This window comes from Zootoca vivipara, chromosome 1 (genome assembly GCF_965207765.1).
Source record: "Zootoca vivipara chromosome 1, rZooViv2.hap1.1, whole genome shotgun sequence".
In the NCBI taxonomy this organism is placed as follows: Eukaryota; Metazoa; Chordata; class Lepidosauria; order Squamata; family Lacertidae; genus Zootoca; species Zootoca vivipara.
Window position 1 is genome coordinate 78,587,078 of NC_142582.1, and position 24,587 is coordinate 78,611,664.

The window sequence follows — 24,587 nt, forward strand, 5'->3', positions numbered from 1 at the left end:
TGGAAAGATCAAGTGTTTAAAGGAGACCAAAATTATCAATGGGCGGGAGGAATTCCCTTCTGAGGAAGGTTAAGATTTATTCCTTGTTGAGGGGGGGGGGGAGTTTAGAAAAAAAACAACTAAAAAGGGACATTATGGATGAATAGAATTGTCCATGGGGTGGAGAAAGCAGACAGGAAATATCTCGTTTTCTCATAGTGTTGGAACTTTGGGTAATCAAGTGGAGGTGATTTTTAGAGGGTTCAGCACAGAGTATGGAGTTTGCCACCACAAAGGATGTAGTGAGAGCTGTTTTCATGTGAAAACCAAAAATGCTGCCTAGATACCGGTAGGTCTTTGGCCTTATCTAGTAGGGCTCATGTATATTAAACCTGTTTGACTTTGTTTACTTGGGAGTAATTACTGAGTTTAGCAGAGTTTACTTCCAAGTAAAGGTGCATGGGAGTGCACCATTGGGTTAAATACAGTGGTACCTCGACTTATAAACGACTCGACAACCGAATTTTTCGACGTACGAATGGGGCAAATGGTAGCGTGCTTACGAATGTCTCGACATCTGAAAGGAAACCGCAGCGGTTTTAGATAGGGATTTTTCGACTTACGAATTTTTAGATAGGGTTGCTTGGACTTACGAATTTTTCCGTTTTCAGTGCATTCCTATGGGAACTCGTGTTTCCAATACCGCTTTTCGACTTACAAATTTTTCGACCCATGAAGGTGCCTTCGGAACGGATTAAATTCGTAAGTCGAGGCACCACTGTAGTATATATGTTGAACCCAGAATTAAACTTTGAAGTGCAAATCTTTCAAATGAAAATAATTCAGAACCCCATGTACAAACATCACATTTCAGGCTTAGGAACTTTTCTCTATTGACTTTTAGGAAGCTCCACATTTATTTTGGTTTCTATATTCCATTTTTCACTGAGAAAGACCACAAAATGGCATTGAATGTCCAGTACCAAAATTACCAACACATTGTTATAAGCAACACAAGTAGTTAAAAGCGGAAGTAATAAACACAAACAAAATGTCCTAAAAACTCAAGACATAATAGAAATGCACAGAATCAGGCAACAATTAAAATATAAAGACTTGTAGATAAGAGCATTTAAACAGAGCCAACACAGGACTGGGAAAGCTCAATAAAAGTTTAGGTGTCTGCCATTAGGACAAGAGAGTTCATTAACTGAGACTCAACTATCATAAAAGCCCTTTCTTTCATACTTGAACAACAGTGAATACGTGCTGGAAGTTGGGTGGGAACAACAAACAATCCCTTGCTGAACTCAAGGCCAAGGCAGGTCCCAAGTAGCTCAGGGCTTTACATGTCAGTGGCTGCCTCTTAAATGAGGCCTAGTGAGGCCTCTTAAATGAGGCTGCCAGTGCAGATTCTGCAAGATACTATGTGACGCTGCATCAAAATTCAAGCTGGCACTCTAGAAGTAGCATTCTGTACCAGCTTCAGTTTCCAGACCATCCTCAGGGTCTGGCTGGAAAGTTACTAGAACTGCAAAACTGGCCAAGCTATTCTGGTCTAGGGAAGGCTGTAACTGGTGACCTGTAATCGGGAAAAGGTCTTCCTACCCATAGATGCCATTTGGGTTTCTAGTGACAAATATTGATCAAGAAACATCCTTAAATGACACATGTTGGAGAGAAGTCAAACCTCTGTTTACACCTACCTCTGTTTGCGACCGCTTCGGTGAGCGACTGCCGTGGACCCGGAAGTGTTTACATCTGGGTTCCGCGGCGTCGGATGCGCAGACGCGATCTGCGCAGCTCACGCATGTGCAGAAGCGCTCTATCGGCGCTTCACGCACACGCAGAAGCGTGCCTTCAGGGAGCGACCACCTCCGTGGAACAGATTGCGGTCGCAAACCGAGGTACCACTATAGGTTAGATGGCCCAAAAAAGCCTATTACAACCTGGTATCTTCCAAATATTTTTGGACTGCAGCCCTCTCATCCAGTGTATTTCAGTTAGGGATAGGCATTGTAGGAGAAACAAACGTGTGACCATAACTCAAGATGAGAGGCTGGGTATGGTGCATTTCCCAAAACTGGGAGCAGAGGGAGGAACAATTGTTTGTATGATTCATTTATTATTTGTCCCTAGCTTTTAATATTTGGCCGAAATTTATGTAAACCATTCACAATTGGATTGTGGTGAGAGGACTGACCTGGTATGTATTATGGAAGACTGGGTACTTGTTATAGCACCAGGCCAGACTGAGGGGAGTGGGTGCTGCCATTATCCACATAAGTACCATCTCCTATACCAGAAAACCTCTTGACATTTGGGTGTGCTTAGAAGGTTTGCACCTGGTGTTATGCCAGAAAAAAGTTCGGCAGGATGGTGGCAATTCTCCCTAGCAAAGGTGGTGGGCCTGTTTGAATGGCCACCTTTGGAGACTGATGAAACCTGCTGGGTTCTTGACGCTCTGGGGGTTTTCTAGTAGAGAAATCTGCTGATCCTGTCAAATTTCTGGTCTTTTCTATAGATGTTGAAATAATATGGCTAGTTGGTTGATATAATTGGTCCTAAGCATCCTTTCTGGTGTTGCAGAGCCCAACTGGCTCCTTGGTATTCTGGAGAGCTACAGGCAATGAAACGAGCTGGACAAAAGACTAGAGCCCAGATGGTACAGGACATAGTCTGAAGCCCACCAACAGTGGTTAGTGAACATAATTGTGCCTACCATGTGGCAGCACAGATGGCAAAGAATGCATATTTCACAGCTTGCATTCCATCTAGTAGCTGTTTGGCAGAGCTATTTTAGGTGGTCCAGAGGTTGCTGACTCCCACTGTGGGGGAAGAACCTCTGGAGCATTCAGGGAGCTGCTGTGAGCAACTTGTTGCACTTGTAGTCAAAGTAGCCAATGCCAGAGACCATGATCTTTGTGGAACTGGTTTTAGTTTATGCAGACATATAAGGGCAAGGTGCTTCCACCTATACTCTCAACTATGTTCACAACTATGTGCCCTCTTGACCCCTGTTCCTAAATCTAACAGAGAGAGTTTGACTGATTGTGTTCAGGATTTGTTAATGCTTCTCTGTGTCAGAGTGTGGTTCCTGCTGATTTGAAAGATGTGGTGCAATGACCACTCTCAAGGAAATTGGCCCTGGACCTTTTTGTTTGGAATAACTACCTGCTTCTTGTAAATACCTCTTTTCTAGAAAGGTGGTGGAGAGAGTCCTAGTGGGGAAGCTGAAGGCATTCTTAGATGCCACAGATTATCTAGGCCAGTGGCTCCCAATCTTCCTCCATGAACCATTTGAAAATTGCTGATGTTCTTGACTGATCACTTAAATTTTCTGCCTCTTGTAGCATTGTATTGTGCTGTGCTAGATGTTTTGTGATTTTTAAATTTTATTACAGATACTGTACACTCCAAACCACTTGTACGATGCTTGGGAACCCTTGATCTACACTCATTTCAATCTGACTTTAGGCCTGGCCATAACACCAAGTCAGTCTCAGTCCTCCTTATGGATTACTTTTGTCAACAATGGGACAAGCAGAGTGCAGCTGTACTCCTGTTTCTTGATCTGCACAGCTTTTGATAACCTCCAGAGTGAGCATTGGGAGAGTGCTTTTCTGCTCTGGCACTTGCACTGTGGGGTGTTGCAGGGCTGTATTTTTAACCCCTGTGCTATTTAATATAGCCATGTTCAAATATATTAAAGGATGCCATATAGAGGAGGGAGAAATGGATTCGGAGCAATGGATTCAAACTACAAGAAAGAAGATTCCACCTAAACTTTAGAAAGAACTTCCTGACAGTAAGAACTGTTCGACAGTGGAATTTGCTACCAAGGAGTGTGGTGGCGTCTCCTTCTTTGGAGGTCTTTAAGCAGAAGCTTGACAGCCATCTGTCAGGAATACTTTGATGGTGTTTCCTGCTTGGCAGGGGGTTGGACTGGATGGCCCTTGTGGTCTCTTCCAACTCTATGATTCTATATCTCTAGAACTGTTGGGAGTGGTCATTAGGAGTTTTGTGGCAATATGTTATCAGTATGCTGATGACACTTAGCTCCATTGATCTGAAGCTGGAGAGGCTTTGCAGGCTTTGGACCAGTGCCTGGATGCAGTACTTGATATCCTTTATGAAAGTGCAGATTATAGATAAATAAATTATTATTATTATTTAAAAAAAACCCTGAGATGTATGAGGGAAATTAAGCTGAGCTTAAATCTGCCAACCTAGCAGTTCGAAAGCACGTCAAAATGCAAGTAGATAAATAGGAACCGCTACAGCGGGAAGGTAAACGGCGTTTCCATGTGCTGCTCTGGTTTGCCAGAAGCGGCTTTGTCATGCTGGCCACATGACCTGGAAGCTATACGCCGGCTCCCTCGGCCAATAATGCGAGATGAGCGCGCAACCCCAGAGTCGGTCATGACTGGACCTAATGGTCAGGGGTCCCTTTACCTAAATCCTGGCAAGACTGTGGATGAGTGGACCCCATGTCAAAGAAACTGGCCAATTGTCTGTTCTGGATGGGGTTGTATGCCCTAGCTTTGTCACTGGAGACATAGCCTTGGTGGCCAGGGGTGTGCTTTACCAGCTTTGGCTACCTGCTATTTCTCCAGTGCAGGTACAACCTGACAGCACATCTGCAGGTTGTGCTATAAGGGTACAGTACCTAGTCTGTTGGCTCATCCCGTGACTGCCCTAAGCCAAACCCATACATATTTTGTTAGCTTCCTTTGAGCAGCTTCTCCAGGCTAACCTCTAAATAGATAGTGGAAGGAAAGCACATGGAAGCTTGCCACCAAGGAACTCATGGAATACGTCTCATGTGCCAGCACTGTCACTAACACCTGTGTGCTAGCTCTGTGGATTGTGTCCATTATGTAAAAAAATGATACAGTATATACTCTAGCATTAGCTATAAATAGCACCTCAATTTAATACATGTGGGGATCAGCTAGGGCTACACAGAACCCTTTTTATAGCTTAAAATTTCATGATAAGTTATCTGACATTGAGGAAGGATAGGTGTGGGAACTGAATAAAATCCTTCCTCACCAAGCAGCAGGATTTTAGCAACATGGCTAGATCAGAGAGGGGAGCCACACACACTGCATTTGTTCACACAATCTTGCTGCTGTGTATGTAATGCTGCCCATCCCCTTAAAGCGGGGAAATGTTCTGCCATTTTCTAACATGGTTGTCGTGGATGTACTGATTTTAAATCGTTGCTAAATCTGGCTCCAAATATCATCATTAAGTAGGAAGGATTAACTTTTTTTTATCTGCTGGGTAATCAAATATGATCCACAATTATTGATTCAGATAATAAACACTTTGCAGGTTGCAAATATTTTATTTTATTTTTTAAATTTCTATGTTAAAATTGATAATTTCCCTTTCATTTAAATATGTTGCATTCATGCTAATAGAACTTAGAAGTAAGCACAGCAGTTTTCTTGTTTTCGGTGTCTAGGATTACATCGGTTCAAGTGAAAAGATTGTATTTGTTAAAGGTGTAAAAGTTAATGTGAAGGAAGCAGAAGGCTTTATTTGGAACAGAAAGTGAAAATAACTTCTTTTCAATGTTAAAGCTAGCTAAGGATGTTTAGGAGAACTATTTCACACAAAGTTAAACTGCACAGTGAAAAATGAAGGCAAGCTGTTTCCTATTGGAATATTATATCCACTCTTAAGGGGATTGTTGTGCCAGATAGCTTTTCATTTTTATTTTTTTAAAAATCAGTTGCTCAATGAAAAATATAAAAGTTAAATTGTAGTGATTGTTTAACTCTCTTGTCTATTTGGTGACTAGATGGTAGCATAAAATTGAAAATCGAGTATAATCGAGTATCTTTCAAGCTTCTGTTCATATCCATCTTTATGCCTGGATAACACTCATGTGATGTCCAATTAATTTGGTGCCTAAAACTAATATTCTTATGCTTGCTTTATTCTGTATATAAAATTGCTCCTTGGTAGTTACTTTGATAACTTAGCTTTGATTCCAGTTGAACTCTGGTTGAAAGGTTTGAGAGCAGTAAACAGTTGTATAGAGGCAACATTTTCAAGCTTTATATTGTGCATTTATAATGAATATTTGTACCCCCATCTTTCTATTAATTATACTAAAGATGGTAATAATAAATAATTAAAGACAATACTAATGCACTAGCAAAAATACAAGCAACTGGGATTAATAGAATATAGCAGCTGTAAGAGAAGAGCAGATAAAACATTAACAGTAGACACAGTGGCAAGAGCCTAAGACACATAATCTTACAAACCAAAGCCTGGGATAAGGGAGTGAAGTATCTGCTTTTGAAGGGAGAGAATGACACACTTTTGTTGCAGCAGAATGCCCTTTCTCATTTCTACAGCTTTCAAACTGGTGTGATTCAATGAAGCCTCTCTAGAAGATCTGAACAATGGGGGACAAGGACAGGCTATCCACCAAATATCCCTGTTCTAAGTTGTTTAGGACTGCAAAGGTTATGACCAGCTTTTCAAATTGTGCCTAGAAGTAACTTGGAAGCCAGTGTAGCTCAAGATGATCCCAGCTGTTGGATGAACCAGCTGTGCTTAAAAATCTGGCTGCTGCAGGCTGCACCAACTGAGGCTGTTGGACACTTTTCAGAAGCATGCCCGTGTAGAGTGCATTGCAATAGTAAATCTGGATATAATTTAAGGTGTGTGTCATTGGACACCTCTAGGAATGGGCACACCAGGTAAGATGGTTACGGCATGCCTGCCAACACCTGACATCTCAGCAAGCTGGATCAAGAAGCAAGCTGGATCAAGAAGTACCCCAGACTAGATACCTGAAACTTCAATGGGAGTGCAACTCCATGCAAATGGGATGAATTCCTATTGTAGATTGGCTTATCTATTGAACAGAAGCACCTCTGTCTTGTTTGGATTAAGGTTCAATTTGTTTATCCTAATCCACCTGTTACAGACATTAAACACTGGAATCAAATGGAAAGGAGAGAATTGGGTGTAATCAACTGTCAGGGCTGGAGTCAGCAACAAAACTGATAAATCACCTGAGGCCAGTGCAGTTAAATATCCAAGGAAACAAACCACAGCTCAGGCCTAGTGGTCTCAGCAACTCTTTCTAGGAGGTCTTGCCCTGATGGAAGTAGTTGTGAGGACTAAAGGCCCCCACCTTCCTAGTGTCTACTAAAATGCTGCCTCTCCAGGGTTTTTCCCATGAAGTATCAGGCTGCAAATATCAGGCTGTGTCTGTGCACAACCACCCTCTGCTCTTCCAGTTTCATTTCTCTGCAAGTTCTAGGAGACATGGGGAAGGGGAGCTGGTCACAGCAGGAGGGGGAGACTCCCTGGATTCTTCATCATTTTATTTGTATAGTTCCTAAAATTCTAAAAGTGGAGCAGCTAGGTGTACCTATAGGACACATAGAAGGAGCGTTAAATAAATCTAAGCTGTTTGTTTAAGAACAGCTTAGTTTATGAACAACACGGATTAAGAATGCTGCAAATCCAGAAGTAGGTGTTTTGGTTTGTGAACTTTGCCTTGGAAGCAGAACATGTTGAGTATGTTCCATTTGTAAATTGAGTCCCCTGCTGCTATGGGAAAGCACGCCTTGGTTTAAGAACACTTTGGTTTAAGAATGGCCTTCTGGAATGGATTAAGTTCGTAAACCAAGGTACCACTGTACTACATTACAGTGGAACCTTTGTTTCAAACTTAATCTGCTTCATAAGTCCATTTGACTCCCGAAATGTTCAAAAACCAAGGCACAGCTTCAAATTGGTGCAGGTGCCCTGGAAACAATAGCTGGCAGCCGCATTGGATGTTCAGCTTCTGAAAAACATTAAAAAACCAGAACACTTACTGCCAGGTTTTTGACATTCGGAAGTCGATTTGTTCGTCAACTAAGCTGTTCGAGAAACAAGGTTCCTCTGTACTAGGTTATTGGCCTCATACAGATGTAAAATGTTCACTTTACAACCATGACTATGGGGATCTTGCTGCAAGCCTGCATGCTTTCTTCAGTCTCTTCTGCAAATACTGCATTTGCTGTATACACATGTGGTGCAGCAAAACAGTCTACCTGCTCCGTACCGTGTTTCTCATATTATAAGTCATGTCTTATAATCTTTTTTTCTCAAGAAAATAAGCCCATGGCTTATTTTCGGGGGTGTCTTATTTTTTTTTTAAAAAAATTACAGTATGGTACCTCCCCTGTCCGGCGCCCGGAACTGGCTGCTGCTGCGCTGCTGGGCGCGTTGTCGGCGCTTCAGCAGGGCACGCTGCTGGGTCCTGCCGGGTCGGGGCTTCACGCGGCGCGCACTGAGGCTCTTGCTGCGTCCCGCCACCGGGTTGGGGCTTGGAGCAGCGCCAAGTGCCAACCCAGCGGCGGGACCGGCGGGACCTGCAGCGCGCGCGCGACAGGAAGAGGAGGGACCAGCGAGTGGCAGCCGCGGCGGCCAATGAAGGCTCGGCCGGGTGTTTTTTGTCGTTGTTGCTGTGTCCCGCTGCGTCCCTCTTCTTCCTGTCGCGGCTCGGCGCCCGGAACTGGCTGCTGCTGCGCGCGTTGTCGGCGCTTCAGCAGGGCACGCTGCTGGGTCCTGCCGGGTCGGGGCTCCACGCAGCGCGCGCTGAGGCTCTTGCCGGGTCTCGCCGCCGGGTCGGGGCTCGGAGCAGCGCGCGCTGCGGCTCTTGCTGTGTCCTGCCGCCGGGTCGGGGCTTGGAGCAGCACGCACTGCGGCTCTTGCCAGTCCCGCCGCCGGTTCAGTGCTTGGCGCGGTGCATGCTGCTGGACATTTTGGAGGGGCAGCAGCAGCCGGTTGCGGGCACTGACAGGCATCTTCCTCTTCCATGGCGCCATCCAGACCTGCTCCCACCACTACGGCTTATTTTTGGGGTATGTCTTATATTTCTTCAAGTCAGGAAAATCCTGCCATGGCTTATTTTGTAGGGATGACTTAAAATATGAGAAACACGGTACCTATCTACCCACCTACAAATTCATCCTGGCTTTAATCACAGTCTAGGCGTGAATGAGCACCAAGTACAGTTAATAGTGCAAACCAGGAGTGTCTTCATAAACAACAGGTTATGGTTATTGACAAATTTTCAGCTTGGATACCAAGAGCTATTGTAGCATGTCTAGTGAAAGTTAAGCATTTTTCTTTAAATGACAGGCCCTCCGTGCCAGATTGCCTTTGAAACTTTCTTCTGCTTCTAAATAGATTTGCCTTGTGGCATGTTGGGGTGTGTGTGTGTGGAGGAGAGATAGCTGTTGTTCAGAAAGCAGAAGTCCAAAATTTATTACATGTTCACTTCTCCTGGATTGCAGAAAGGCTGGACCTGGCATCTTGAGAACAATTAGTCTACAAAAAGCACTGACAAGTGAAGGCACATGGAACACTCATTTTTAGATTATTTGAATTAGTAATCTTGCTCATTAGTTCCCATGGACAATTGAAATTTATTGCCTGATACACTGTTTTTAACTACAATAATTTGCAGCAATGCAGAGAGGAAGTCCATTAATAAGAGGGAAATTCAGTGTTTTGTGAGTTCCTATGCAAGAGGTAGAAGTACAGTTGAGTGCCACAATGTATCACAGTTGTCATATTGCACAAGAAGCAGTGAATAAGGGCACACAAGTTGTTGTGTGTTAACCAGCAGACCATAAAGATACTGAGAACGAGCTTTTGCAAATTATTATACACAAGTCTGCACAGATTCATTCCTCTGAATTTTGAGTTACTTTTCTAACGAAGTGCTATTCTACTGAATCAGAAAACTGGGATCTGTGAGTGGAAGAGGCTTCTCATTAGTTAGGGTTGCCAAATGTCTGGACACATCTGAAATACTGAAGCCACAACTTTGGGCAAAACTAAAAAAAAAGCTCAGCACTAAAAATCTGTCTAGATTTTCACTTTTTGAAATATGGCAACCCTACATTAGTGAAAGGCTAACTTTGGATACAACACCGTTTTACCAAAATTTGAAGGAGTCACTCAGGACTAGTAAGGCCTCTTTGGATATTTCAAGAAAGAAGGTTAATAGTTGAAAATGTTTTGGAATGAGGATAAATATAACTGGCAGATTATTAAAAAGAACGAAACTTTGCTGACAACTTGATCTTCCAGAAGATGGAAGAACAGGCAAAAAGAAGAGCTATTCTAGAGCTGACCCTTGGCAACAGTGAGAAAATTCATGTATTTTGGTAGGTAGAACCTAGTTTAACTATATAAATATAAATGTAAACTGGGGATGTGTGTTCGTCTCCAATGTTCAATGAAACCCCGTTGACCGATGGTGTTCAAATTTTGACACAAAGTCAAATGTGACTACGAGAGCAAGCCCATTTTAAAGACATGTCACACCTGAGCCAGGTAAAACCCCAAAAACCACATGTTCCAGAACTCACAAATCAGACGAAAGTGCATGCTGGGAGCACAGGAGAGGTTGCAAAACAGCGCCCTCTAGCAACGGCTACACTGGTACTGCACCTAGGAAAACTTGAATGGGGCTTGTTGTTGTTGTTGTTTAGTCGTTTAGTCGTGTCCGACTCTTCGTGACCCCATGGACCATAGCACGCCAGGCACTCCTGTCTTCCACTGCCTCCCGCAGTTCGGTCAAACTCATGTCCGTAGCCTCGAGAACACTGTCCAACCATCTCGTCCTCTGTCGTCCCCTTCTCCTAGTGCCCTCAATCTTTCCCAACATCAGGGTCTTTTCCAAGGATTCTTCTCTTCTCATGAGGTGGCCAAAGTATTGGAGCCTCAGCTTCACGATCTGTCCTTCCAGGGAGCACTCAGGGCTGATTTCCTTAAGAATGGATAGGTTTGATCTTCTAGCAGTCCATGGGACTCTCAAGAGTCTCCTCCAGCACCATAATTCAAAAGCATCAATTCTTCGGCGATCAGCCTTCTTTATGGTCCAGCTCTCACTTCCATACATCACTACTGGGAAAACCATAGCTTTAACTATACGGACCTTTGTCGGCAAGGTGATGTCTCTGCTTTTTAAGATGCTGTCTAGGTTTGTCATTGCTTTTCTCCCAAGAAGCAGGCGTCTTTTAATTTCGTGACTGCTGTCACCATCTGCAGTGATCAAGGAGCCCAAGAAAGTAAAATCTCTCACTGCCTCCATTTCTTCCCCTTCTATTTGCCAGGAGGTGATGGGACCAGTGGCCATGATCTTGGTTTTTTTGATGTTGAGCTTCAGACCATATTTTGCGCTCTCCTCTTTCACCCTCATTAAAAGGTTCTTTAATTCCTCCTCACTTTCTGCCATCAAGGTTGTGTCATCTGCATATCTGAGGTTGTTGATATTTCTTCCGGCAATCTTAATTCCTGCTTGGGATTCATCTAGTCCAGCCTTTCGCATGATGAATTCTGCATATAAGTTAAATAAGCAGGGAGACAATATACAACCTTGTCGTACTCCTTTCCCAATTTTGAACCAATCGGTTGTTCCATATCCAGTTCTAACTGTAGCTTCTTGTCCCACATAGAGATTTCTCAGGAGACAGATGAGGTGATCAGGCACTCCCATTTCTTTAAGAACTTGCCATAGTTTGCTGTGGTCGACACAGTCAAAGGCTTTTGCATAGTCAATGAAGCAGAAGTAGACGTTTTTCTGGAACTCTCTAGCTTTCTCCATAATCCAGCGCATGTTTGCTATTTGGTCTCTGGTTCCTCTGCCCTTTCGAAATCCAGCTTGCACTTCTGGGAGTTCTCGGTCCACATACTGCCTAAGCCTGCCTTGTAGAATTTTAAGCATAACCTTGCTAGCGTGTGAAATGAGGGCAATTGTGCGGTAGTTGGAGCATTCTTTGGCACTGCCCTTTTTTGGAATTGGGATGTAGACTGATCTTCTCCAATCCTCTGGCCATTGCTGAGTTTTCCAAACTTGCTGGCATATTGGGTGTAGCACCTTAACAGCATCATCTTTTAAAATTTTAAATAGTTCAGCTGGAATATCATCACTTCCACTGGCCTTGTTATTAGCAGTGCTTTCTAAGGCCCATTTGACTTCACTCTCCAAGATGTCTGGCTCAAGGTCAGCAACCACACTACCTGGGGTGTACGAGACCTCCATATCTTTCTGGTATAATTCCTCTGTGTATTCTTGCCACCTCTTCTTGATGTCTTCTGCTTCTGTTAGGTCCTTACCACTTTTGTCCTTGATTATGGTAATCTTTGTACGAAATGTTCCTTTCATATCTCCAATTTTCTTGAACAGATCTCTGGTTTTCCCCATTCTATTGTTTTCCTCTATTTCTTTGCATTGCTCATTTAAGAAGACCCTCTTGTCTCTCCTTGCTGTTTTTTGGAAATCTGCATTCAGTTTCCTGTATCTTTCCCTATCTCCCTTGCATTTTGCTTGCCTCCTCTCCTCCGCTATTTGTAAGGCCTCGTTGGACAGCCATTTTGCTTTCTTGCATTTCCTTTTCCTTGGGATGGTTTTTGTTGCTGCCTCCTGTATAATGTTACGAGCCTCCATCCATAGTTCTTCAGGCACTCTGTCCACCAAATCTAAATCCTTAAACCTGTTCCTCACTTCCACTGTGTATTCATAAGGGATTTGATTCAGATTGTATCTTACTGGCCCAGTGGTTTTTCCTACTTTCTTCATTTTAAGCTGGAATTTTGCTATAAGAAGCTGATGATCTGAGTTACAGTCAGCTCCAGGTCTTGTTTTTGCTGACTGTATAGAGCTTCTCCATCTTTGGCTGCAGAGAATATAATCAATCTGATTTCGATGCTGCCCATTTGGTGATATCCATGTGTAGAGTCGTCTCTTGTGTTGTTGGAAGAGAGTGTTTGTGATGACCAGCTTGTTCTCTTGACAGAACTCTATTAGCCTTTGCCCTGCTTCATTTTGAACTCCAAGGCCAAACTTGCCAGTTGTTCCTTTTATCTCTTGATTCCCTACTTTAGCATTCCAATCCCCTGTAATGAGAAGAACATCCTTCTTTGGTGCCATTTCTAGAAGGTGTTGTAGGTCTTCATAGAATTGGTCAATTTCACTTTCTTCAGCACCGGTAGTTGGTGCATAAACTTGGATTACTGTGATGTTAAAAGGTCTGCCTTGGATTCGTATCGAGATCATTCTGTCATTTTTGAGATTGCATCCCATCACAGCTTTTGCCACTCTTTTGTTGACTATGAGGGCCACTCCATTTCTTCTACAGGATTCTTGCCCACAGTAGTAGATATGATAGTCACCCGAACTGAATTCACCCATTCCCTTCCATTTTAGTTCACTGATGCCCAGGATGTCGATATTTATTCTTGTCATCTCATTTTTGACCACATCCAGCTTACCTCTATTCATGGTTCTTACATTCCAGGTTCCTATGCAATATTTTTCTTTACAGCATCGGACTTTCCTTTCGCTTCCAGGCATATCCGCAACTGAGCGTCCTTTCGGCTTTGGCCCAGCCGCTTCATCAGCTCTGAATCTACTTGTACTTGTCCTCCGCTCTTCCTCAGTAGCATGTTGGACGCCTTCCGACCTGAGGGGCTCATCTTCCAGCGTCATAACTTTTATATGCCTGTTGTCTTTGTCCATGGAGTTTTCTTGGCAGGGATACTGGAGTGGCTTGCCAGTTCCTTCTCCAGGTGGATCACGTTTAGTCAAAACTCTCCACTATGACCTGTCCATCTTGGGTGGCCCTGCATGGCATAGCTCATAGCTTCTCTGAGTTATTCAAGCCCCTTCGCCACGACAAGGCATTGATCCATGAAGGGGTGAATGGGGCTTACTCCCAGGTAAATTTGTGTAGGATTGCAGTCTGAATTATATAGCTTCAATAATTTTAACAGCTTTTGAGTATCCTGCTAGGGTGGTGAACATATGATACAGAGCATTCTCCGTTGTGGAATTTTCTTCCTGTTAATATTTGTTTGTCTCTTTAATTTATGGCATTTGGTAACTCCTTCAAAACTTGAGGGTAACGTCCAGCTAAGTCATACTCAGTGCTACTTCAGTAGCACCATTGATTTTAATGGAATTGCACCATATCCTTTTCTATTGCGTTTCTATAAGAGAACTTTGGTGCTTAATTCAGTATGTATCTGTTTGTGCTTCACACTGCCTGTTATGTTGCTTTTCTTTTCTTTGTTTGTTGCTTTATAACATCCTGGCCCTGAAAAGCAGCTAATAAATACAGTCATACCTCGGGTTGCGAACACCTTGGGTTATGAACAACTCGGGTTATGAACTGCGCAAACCCGGAAGTATTTTCGCCGCGTGCGCAGAAGCACCGCGCGCATATGCGCAAAGCGCGAAAATAGCGCTATGCGCAAAATGACATTTTCGGGTTACGAACTTTTCGGGTTACGAACTGCGACCCGGAATGGATCGTGTTCGTAACCCGAGGTACCACTGTAACTAATTTACTTCAGCAGTTCAATACAATGTTGCATGGTCAGATAAACATTTAAACTTTGATCTTACAGTACATGCCTACTCCCTTTAAGGTTATTGCTGTTTTTCTTTTTAAATAGGGAAAATGCTTATTATATTTTAAGAAATAATACAAATGTCATCCTAGAACTGTTTGTTTGCAAGATGTATTCTAGTAGTTCATAAATACAGTGGTACCTCGACTTACGAACGACTTGACAACCGAATTTTTCGACTTACAAATGGGGGTAATGGCCGCGTGCTTACGAGTGTCTCAACATCAGAAAAAACCCGCGGAGGTTTTAGATAGGGATCTTTCGACTTACAAATTTTTAGATAGGGTTACTTCGACTTACGAATTTTTCCGTTTCCAATGCATTCCTGTGGGAAATCGCGTTTCCAATGGCGTTTTTCGACTTAACGAATTTTTCTACTTACGAAGGTGCCTTTGAAAGGGATTAAATTCATAAGTTGAGGCACCACTGTAAATACCTAATCTTGGAAAACTCTTGTGATATTTTGTCTCTGAATAATTTCACTTGATTTCTCCTGTTAAACAATGGAACATGTAAAACTGGACTGCTATGTTCTATAAAGTATATAACATAGTCAGTTCCATTTAAATTTGTTTGAGGTATATATATTGTGAATTTTTTTTCTTTCTTTTCAGGGCAAACTTGATGATTATCAGGATCGAATGAACAAAGGAGAACGCCTTAACCAAGACCAGTTGGTAAATGTTTTGACTGACATATTGAAAAAATTTTCATAAGAAATTCGCTTCTTTTAGACCTTGTTCCTTTATTCTGTTCTAATTGTTGCTTTCTCATGGATAATGAAAGACCTTAATAAAGTACTTTATATTATTATATTCTGTTATATTCAGCGGAGGTACATTGTAACTATATGTATACAAACATTTAATTCCTCTGCCATTACGGAAAATACAGAACTATTCTATGCAAATGACTAGGGGGAAAGTCTATACACTAAAGTAAAGACTAGCATACAGTAGATTTCTTTTTTGAGGATTAAAGTTGCGAAAGTCTTCCAAGTTTTCAAACTTCAAAAGAGGCAACATTAATTTTCCTCCTTCCCCCAGGATGCTGTGTCCAAGCACCAAGAAGTCAGTAATAACCTGGAATTTGCTAAGGAACTGCAGAGGAGTTTCATGGCCCTGAGCCAGGATGTAAGTTAAAACATTGATGGTTCATTGCAGACGACACTATGCAGCATGGGCTGCATAGAGGCAACATACTGCTTTGGGTGTCATGGCAAACTGACTACTGTGAATCAGGAAGTGGAAAAGGGAATCATTTTAGCAAGTTGAAATAAAATTACCACTCACCATGTTTCCAAGCCATGGTTTGACTGTGATTTGTGAACTGAAAAGTGAGAGTTTTTTTTCTCTGTTCATGTTTAACGTTTTGGACTGCACTCCTGTTTCCACTTACTTGGGAGTAGGCCCATTGATTTCAGTAGGACTTTGAGTAGACATGGTTAGTTAGGATTGTGCTGTTGGTCAAAATGAATGTGGTACCTGTGAATGACATTCCCAAAATATGGTTAATGTGGATAAAATCCCCCCCAAAATCTTTCATGTATCTAGTAGCAGTGTTGGGCTGATGATTATTATTTTTTTACATTTGAAGGAGCACAAAAGAGAAGTCTTAATAAAGAAGCACTCCCACTTTTAGATGATGATAAATCCTTTCCTTGAATCTGGTGGTGTTTTAAATTGACATAGCTCTGCTGAAAAGAAGGAATAGAGGACAACATGAGTAAAAAGTTGATTTTTCTTCTGTTGAGATTGTAAACGTTGAAAGATTAAAAATGTCTGTGATCCTATGTAGCCTTCACATACATTATGCAGATAGTAAAACAGGTTTTCTAGAATCTCTTTGGACCTTTTTGATAAGCTCCAACAGTCTGGTTCCATTATGCTTCAGTATTATTTAGATGATAGTGCATGATGCTGCAATGCAGTATGTGAGGCAGATATACATTTCTAGAAAGGTGTAAAACGACAGATGATGGGGAGTGGAGGACTTAGGCAACGGACTGGGAAGAATGGAAGTAGAGAAAGACAGCTGGCATACCATTTTGTCCACATTCCATAAAACTTTCTGGGAAACATTGAGAATATTTGAAATGCTGATAAAACTGGGAATATTTTACTTTTTGTTCATTCATAAGTGAAAAGAGGGTAACAGTTTAAACTGGCCACAGTTAATTGTTAACCTAGTGTACTTTATTACTAGATTCAAAAAACAATAAAGAAGACAGCTCGACGGGAACAACTAATGAGAGAAGAAGCTGAGCAAAAACGTTTAAAAACAGTACTTGAATTGCAGTTTATTTTGGACAAATTGGGCGATGATGAAGTGCGAAATGACCTAAAGCAAGGAACAAATGGAGTGCCGGTATTAACAGAGACGGAACTGTCAACACTAGATGAATTTTACAAGCTAGTTGAACCTGAACGGGACATGAATGTGAGGTACTGTGATTGCCAGAATAATTCTGATACGGTTAATGAAACAATCCAATTAATCTCCTTTGCAACATAGGTAGTTTGGGGTATCTTATGCTTCCATTAATATTTTTGTTGAAGGTTGTGTGAACAGTATGAACAGGCATCGATTCATCTGTGGGACTTACTGGAAGGGAAGGAAAAGCCTGTATGTGGAACAACCTGTAAGTATGTTTATTTTTCTTAACAGTAGAGCTAAAGTAGCACTTCAAATACCAAGCTTTTAGAGTACAGTATTCACAATGATTCTGTTACATGCTGTTTCCAGTGTCAGTGGTTATATAGTAGCTGAATAGCTGACAATATGCTAATTTATAGCAGATTGTATTCTATTACCATGTAACCTTATTCAGCACTTAATGAAAACCATTGCTGGTTTCCGTTTGTTCATCAGTATTTTGTGACCGCTTAGCAACACTTGCTTTCCAGAAATTGGGTTAGCAAAAAAGCCTTTCAAAGTTTCATTTGACGTAGTATAACAGATAATTTCACAGGCCTTCAAGTTAAAGAGAGTAGTAACTGATAGCTGGAGCAAGGTTTTGCAGCAAATACACTAAAGAAACTAGATTCAGATGGTTTGATGCAAATCAAGAGTAGTTATTTAAATCACTTGTTGTTGTTGTTTAGTCGTTTAGTCGTGTCCGACTCTTCGTGACCCCATGGACCATAGCACGCCAGGCACTCCTGTCTTGCACTGCCTCCCGCAGTTTGGTCAAACTCATGTTCGTTGCTTCGAGAACACTGTCCAACCATCTTGTCCTCTGTCGTCCCCTTCTCCTAGTGCCCTCCATCTTTCCCAACATCAGGGTCTTTTCCAAGGATTCTTCTCTTCTCATGAGGTGGCCAAAGTATTGGAGCCTCAGCTTCACGATCTGTCCTTTAAATCACTATATTTAGTCATATTTGCTAAGGAATTTTATTGAAAGTTTATCTATGTTATTTTTGTTTAAAGGGTACCACATGTGTTGAAACTGTTGGTCATTTTAATAATCTAGGTTTAAATAGTTTTCATGTTTCAGTTACTGGTTTAGTGGTTGAGATAATAGTTTGTCCCCCATAATATTCATTTGCAGTGCATATGTAATATTGAGTCCAGGATGTTTGTGTTTAGATTAAGCCACCTATAGGATGACCTGCTAATTTTCCTATGCTAGGTCTCACAAGTGATCTGCATAGCTCTCAGACAGGACATAAATACACAGTACATCTGGTTGCTGAACACTATCTTAGTGTTAATTGGAGGTACTTTCTCTGTGTATGGAAGCTGCTCTCCTGAATGCTATGGCTTCCTGTCATTGATGGAGCTCTCTCCTTTTGTTGTCTCAGTGGGGGAATTGCTTTGTGTCACAATGCATTTCTTTTTGTGTCTTAAACCTGCTGTCTGCCACTTTAACTGGGAAAATTCAACTTGGTATTAAGTGAACAGCTATTGGTTTGAACACAACTTTCTAAACACTTCTGCATTGCTGTGTCTGTCTACATTTTATTTATAAGATGTCTTAAAGAGTTTTGCAGGGATGCATCACTCATACATGCTTCCACTGAATCCTTGGGGAAGGCTGGAACTTAGAAATATGAACTCAACAGCTTTTCCTGTTCCTTGGAAATGCACAGTAGGTGCCTATCATGTCTACCGTAGGAGTTTCTTCGATCCCTAGACTGCTTACTATGCCATGGCATTTTTTTGGCAGAACTGTCAAGATTTTTCAGATGCAACTGATAAAATCTTTTTTCTATGCCTTCCTATCACACCTGCAAAAGCAGACTCAAGATACGATTATATCAAGGCTAGGCATATATTTCTCGTCTTTTTCAAGTGTCAACATCTAGTCACTTCACCCAGAGCTTTGAATTTGCCTGTTGCGAACATCAAGGTAGCATTTCAGTGGAGACAACTGTCCATGTTGGTCAGATTGACCAAGATCGAATAGTTACCTCCCACATATTTGAGCAGGTTTGCTGTGTTCCTCTTCACTCAGAGGATCACCAGTAAAGTGTATACCAGGCATGGCCAAACTTGGCCCTCCCGCTGTTTTTGGACTACAATTCCCATCATCCCTGACCACTGATCCTGTTAGCTAGGGATGATGGGAGTTGTAGTCCAAAAACAGCTGGAGGGCCAAGTTTGGCCGTGCCTGGTATACCTTAGAATTTGTGATCACTTCCATATCAAAGTCCTTTCTATTGAGAGGTTCCTATAGGTTTATATCCATCACCCATATCCTTTCTTTGAAAAAATAATACTGTTTCTTCTCTGCTGATCTTGTTTTGCTTTATCTGTCAAAATAGTATACAAATACCTGTCTGTGATCTGTCGTCTTGCATGGTGCTACAAGTTCAGACCCTGTTGTTCATTACAGACATTTATTGGAATCCTTTACCTACTTGAGACCTTAGTTTAGTCCTGACTACTCAGTTCCTCTATTAAACTTGAGCTTGGCCTATCAGTTTTTTTCTTATACTTCATACACCTGTGGCTTCAGTGACCAACAAATTGCACCATATTACAGTACAGAAAAATTGTCTCATTCTTGCTTGTGTAGAGGTTCTATTTCCTTTTCTCTCTTCAGATGATTTATTCTTGTCATTGCCCATTTTAATATGTGGCATGGCCACTTAGGATAATATCTGACCAAGTCATACTTTGAGTAGACCCATTGAAAGCAATGTACTTAAGATACTTAGATCCATTTACAGTGGTACCTCTACTTACGAATAACTCTACTTACGAATGTTTCTACTTACGAATGGCGCTCCGTCCGCCATCTTGGATGCGGTTTAGATAGGATTTTTTCTACTTACGAATTTTTAGATAGGATTTTTTCAACTTACGAATTTTTTCTCCCAATGCATTCCTATGGGATTTGACTTACAAATTTTTTCTACTTACAAATGTGCGTTTGGAACACATTAAATTCGTAAGTAGAGGTACCACTGTATTTCAGTGGGTATACACTAGGTATGATTAACATTGGATATTACCTTTAGACAAGTAATTCTTGTTTTTATTCTATCATGTGCCTTTCTTCCATTGTCATGTTAGTGAAAGTTAACAAGGAGATCTTATTCCTGCATGTAGGCTTTGGATAGTTTTTAACTTTCAGAAACACTGAAGAGCCAAAATTCTAATTTGTTGAATTGTGTGTGCATCATCCATTGATACACAAGTTTATTCTTGAAGAATTTGGATTTACATATGACTTTCATCTTAAGTAAGTCCTAATTTAAAAATAAACAATGCAGAAATTTGCAAAATAGATGATTGTGCTGTGGGTAGTGCAAGATATTAATCTGAGATGCCCTTTGTTAGTGTTATAATAATAAAATAATTTGATAAAATTACAATGGTCAGGTATTTAGTGGGTGAAACAGTTTTTAAAGTCTCTGTGTGTTTTTATAACAGATAAAGCCCTAAGAGAAATTGTTGAACGCATTCTTCAAACAAGTTACTTTGACAGTACTCACAACCATCAGAACGGAATATGTGAAGAAGAGGAGACAGCGCCTGCACCTACAGTAGAAGATGCTGTTGTAGAAACTGGTAACTAAAAATCCATTTGGAGCCTAATCCTAGGCTTGTTAATGTGCATAGAGTTTCAACTTCGGTAGATTTATAGGCTTACTGAAACCTTTACTATTTTATTAGAGTCGGCCATGGAAAACAAAACTGGAATCTTGTGTAACTGGTTATATATATCTTACAAACTTAAACTGATTTTAAAAAGTTTCTGTGGCTTTCCCCAAACAACCTGTAGTTCTATAAACCAGGTAAAGTTTGTAGTGTGGGTTCCAGACTTTTAAAAACAACCCCTAAAACAGCAATTTAACATGAATTTCACTATCTTATGAAAGCAATAAACAACGTACGGTACTGTACTATAAAACAAATAAAACAGTATTGTAGATGATAAAAATAAAAATTACTTTCCCCCCCCTTACCTGCGCTGATGATAGTCATTGTTTGGATGGGGGGCTTTTATCCATTTCTACAGTCACACAATCAATCAATCAATCACTGCTGAACTGGGATCCACACAGTCACAAAAACAAATTAACTGAAAAAGCCTCAAAATAAATAGCAAAAACAAAAGCACCAAATATAAGCTCCAAATATCACCTCAGAACACTGCAAAAGTGGTTTCTTGTATGAATGTATCTCTACTAAAATTGTTAATAGTAAATTAAAATTGTAAGGTAACGGTAAACTAAAAGTGTGGGATTATGTTTCAGTATAACTTTACCTAAAATCATGTATTTTCCTCTTAGAGCCAGAACCAACGGAAGAATACACTGAACCCAGTGAAGTTGAATCAACAGAGGTACTAAACAGTGGAAAGATTGTAGGCACCTTTTAAAAATGAATACTACTGTCTTACTGTTGTACTCTCTCACTTTTATTTTAGTATGTAAACAGACAGTTCATGGCAGAGACTCAGTTCAGCAGTAGTGAGAAGGAACAGGTAGATGAGTGGACAGTTGAAACTGTTGAGGTAAGGTGTTCTGAATGTTTAGGTAACATTACAATCTGTTTTCATTCCCTCGTAGCTTGAATGCAGCTGTAAATCTAAAGAGAATTGTGGTCTTTTAGCATGATTGAGCTGGTAGTCCCCTTGTCAGTGCTAGCTATTGCCCACAGTTAATTTCAAAAATTCAGTATGTAAACTAAATCACATTTCAACTAAAAGTAGTCTGGCAAGTTAGAAGAAAATGGCTCAGATACAAAGGTGTTTATACAAGTTCCCTCCTCTTATTTTTGCCAGTATCCCACTTCCTCTGTAGCTCTCAGTGCTACTTCTGACACTGTTCTGTAGAATCTGAGACTTAGAAGCAGCTTTTTAGATTGCTCAGGAGGTTGAAGTGAGCAGGAAGGGATCCAAGCCTATATCTGTTCTTAAACGCTCTAGTGCTGCCTTATAATTTCCTCCTACAGTCACTTAACATTCCCATATGTAAAATAGTGTAATTGAGAATTATATTTATATTCTAGGAGTCTTTGTGTTGCTGGTATTGAAGACTAATTACAGCATGCTGTCTGTCCTAAGATAGTTTTCATTAACAAATTGGAATGAACCCATCCATTAGGGAGAACAGATGTTTTCAGAATGGTAGAACTCTATAAAACATTGGTTCACTCTAACTCTAGAATATAAACTAATTGTAATTTTTACAGCTTTGTCCACAGTTGTCTTCAGCCTTTGAAGAGATGGTGCATCTGTCAGTTGACTATCTGAAGTAGACTTTGTAACATTTTGTTCATCCACCTTAAAGCCAAGATGCAGCATTTTATGTGGAATTTCAATATACCATTAAAAGCCACAAGCATTTAACATTTGTAGTTGCAAGGCTGTCTGTGATAAATGTTGATGGTTATCAAATGAAATAGTGTTTGGTTTTTGTTTTTGTTTTAAAAAGAATGTTACCTAAGATTGTAACAGTAACTCTGTGTGTGTGTGTGTGTTTCTCCTGGTCCTGAGATTAAAATGTTACACTTGAAATTCTGGAAAATAAGAACATTAAAGCTATTTTAATTCTTCATGGTCTCCGCAGTCTCACATATGGCTTCTGCCTGCTCAGTGAAACGCTCAGAACTTTCTAGCACTAGAAGAAAATGTTTTGGCAGGAAACCTAGCCCCAAGTGTCTGCATTAGTAAACAAAGAAGAGCCAAATTTAAATAGAATAAAAAGTGCAATGAACTAAATGTACAAGTTACATTACTACAGCAGTATTACCAGTGCATTTTCAGCCATGATGTGACTTTAAACGTTGGTTCTGAGATAACTAGGTTTTGGAGTCCACTCTATTTTGGAGTTCAATCTTACAAAATTTGAAGGTATTGGATAATGCTGATGATTCCTTGACTATTTAAAACTGCATTGCTTGCCTTAATGCCTCTAACATGTGTGGCACCACAAGTGTTTAATCAGAGCAGGGTTGACTGTCCTTTGGCTCTCCAGCTGTTGCTGGACTATGCCTTCTATTGTCCCAGACTGTGGGCGATGCTGGCTGGGTTTGCTGGGACAACATCTGGAGAATCAGAAATTCCCTATCACTGCATTAGATGCTATAGGGCTAATTGTAGATATACTTTGAGCAACTTCTACTCACGACCCTTTTTCCTGTGGAAATAACTTTATTTATTAGTAACACCGCTCAGGTTTCGCCTTCCATTTTCTCCACAGGCATTTGTAGTATAAAGTTCATTAAAATAAAGTCTCTCCAGTCCAGTATTTCCTGAGTCTGCAAAAGGCAAAAAGAACTTTGAAATCTCTCTTGAAGAATGGAAATAATTAAATGCACAACTGAACTTCATGCCTTGCCTTACAGCTATTCAAAGTTTCAAATGTCAAAATGCAATTGCATTCTAAAAGCAGCATGCGTGCACGCAATTGCAAAATGCATGGGCACATTTTACATATTTTCAAGGAACACAAATGAACTCTGTTGATACTTTCCCCTTTTTGCTTTGATCTTGCAACATATATTCTTGCAGAGGAAATAACTGCATTTATATACTTTGCACAACATCAGAGCCAGTTTTCCTCATATTCCTGCTGAATAACTGATGAGTGGGAGTGTTTGATAAAGATGCTTGAACACAAGCAGAACCCATTAGATTAACAAGCATTGATACTAAGTTATGATACTCATTTTTAAAAGAGAATGCTTTCCTTGGCAGGAAATGCATTCTTTTAGATATCATATTTTGCACATCCAGTTTAGCGGTTGCGATAATAATAGTGGGCCAGTAACTGAAACTGACAGACTGACTCTCAGTGTTGGCCATTTCTGATGTAGGTGGTAAATTCGCTCCAGCAACAGCCACAGGCTACATCTCCTCCAGTTCCAGATGCCCATACGCTTACTGCTGTGTCTCAAGCAGATCCTCTTGTTAGGAGACAACGAGTACAGGACCTTATGGCACAAATGCAAGGCCCCTACAACTTCATGCAGGTATGTTGTTTTCCTTATTCATAGTTGGATTTGGTCAAAAGGGATTCTTGGGAATTAGGAAAAATAGACTACAGTCCAGTTGAAATTGGGCACATTTCACTTGCATTCATTTAATTCAGAGAGGTCAGCCCTGGCTGGCTTGCTGGTTACTTTTGAAGGGATTCTGTTTCTTGTGTAGCTTGCTTGAATCTTGTCTTAATTATCTAGGACTCCATGTTGGAATTTGAGAATCAGGCACTCGACCCTGCTATTGTTTCAGCTCAGCCTATGAATCCAGCACAAAACTTGGATATGCCCCAGATGGTTTGCCCTCCAGGTTGGTAAAATCAAATTAATATCTAGTTAGAGTAGGATTTTTGTATAGTTGGAAGTACTAAGTTACTAAGAATTCAGAAATCTAAATCTAGAAATGTGCATTATGTAAATATTGTCAAGGTAGTTGATTGGTAGAAACATTTGTCATCTTATAGGTTTTCAAGTGAGGCTAGTGGGATGTGAACTACTTTTTATATTCTGATGACGTCTGTTTGATGCCAGGCTTGTAAATACTGAACAAAGAGCAAGTCGTTGATTAGTAAACAATCGGATACAGTCTGAGGCTGTGCTTGCAGCTCTTGGGTTTTATGTGGAAAACTAATACAGTATGTTTAATTTCAATGCAGCATTCTACAGCAGAAATATATAAGCTTATATTAAACAAATAGAGTAGTTCAGATAACATCTAATAC

At 40.8% G+C, this 24,587-nt stretch overlaps 1 protein-coding gene across 12 annotated transcripts in view; it reads left to right on the forward strand.

Annotated features, from left to right (window-relative positions):
• Positions 1 to 24,587, forward strand: part of CAPRIN1 (cell cycle associated protein 1) — a 37,298-nt gene that overhangs the window by 2,421 nt on the left and 10,290 nt on the right. For 7 of the 12 annotated variants that reach the window (XM_035116571.3, XM_035116606.3, XM_035116596.3 and 4 more), the window contains 9 exons: positions 15,045 to 15,107; positions 15,477 to 15,563; positions 16,636 to 16,874; positions 16,989 to 17,071; positions 20,311 to 20,448; positions 21,174 to 21,226; positions 21,311 to 21,397; positions 23,704 to 23,859; positions 24,067 to 24,175. In XM_035116571.3, coding sequence (XP_034972462.2) covers positions 15,045 to 15,107; positions 15,477 to 15,563; positions 16,636 to 16,874; positions 16,989 to 17,071; positions 20,311 to 20,448; positions 21,174 to 21,226; positions 21,311 to 21,397; positions 23,704 to 23,859; positions 24,067 to 24,175 — 1,015 coding nt within the window. Of the gene's footprint in view, positions 1 to 15,044; positions 15,108 to 15,476; positions 15,564 to 16,635; positions 16,875 to 16,988; positions 17,072 to 20,310; positions 20,449 to 21,173; positions 21,248 to 21,310; positions 21,398 to 23,703; positions 23,860 to 24,066; positions 24,176 to 24,587 lie in introns of all 12 variants that reach the window. The other 5 variants (XM_035116589.3, XM_088668715.1, XM_088668706.1 and 2 more) reach the window with 2 other exon arrangements.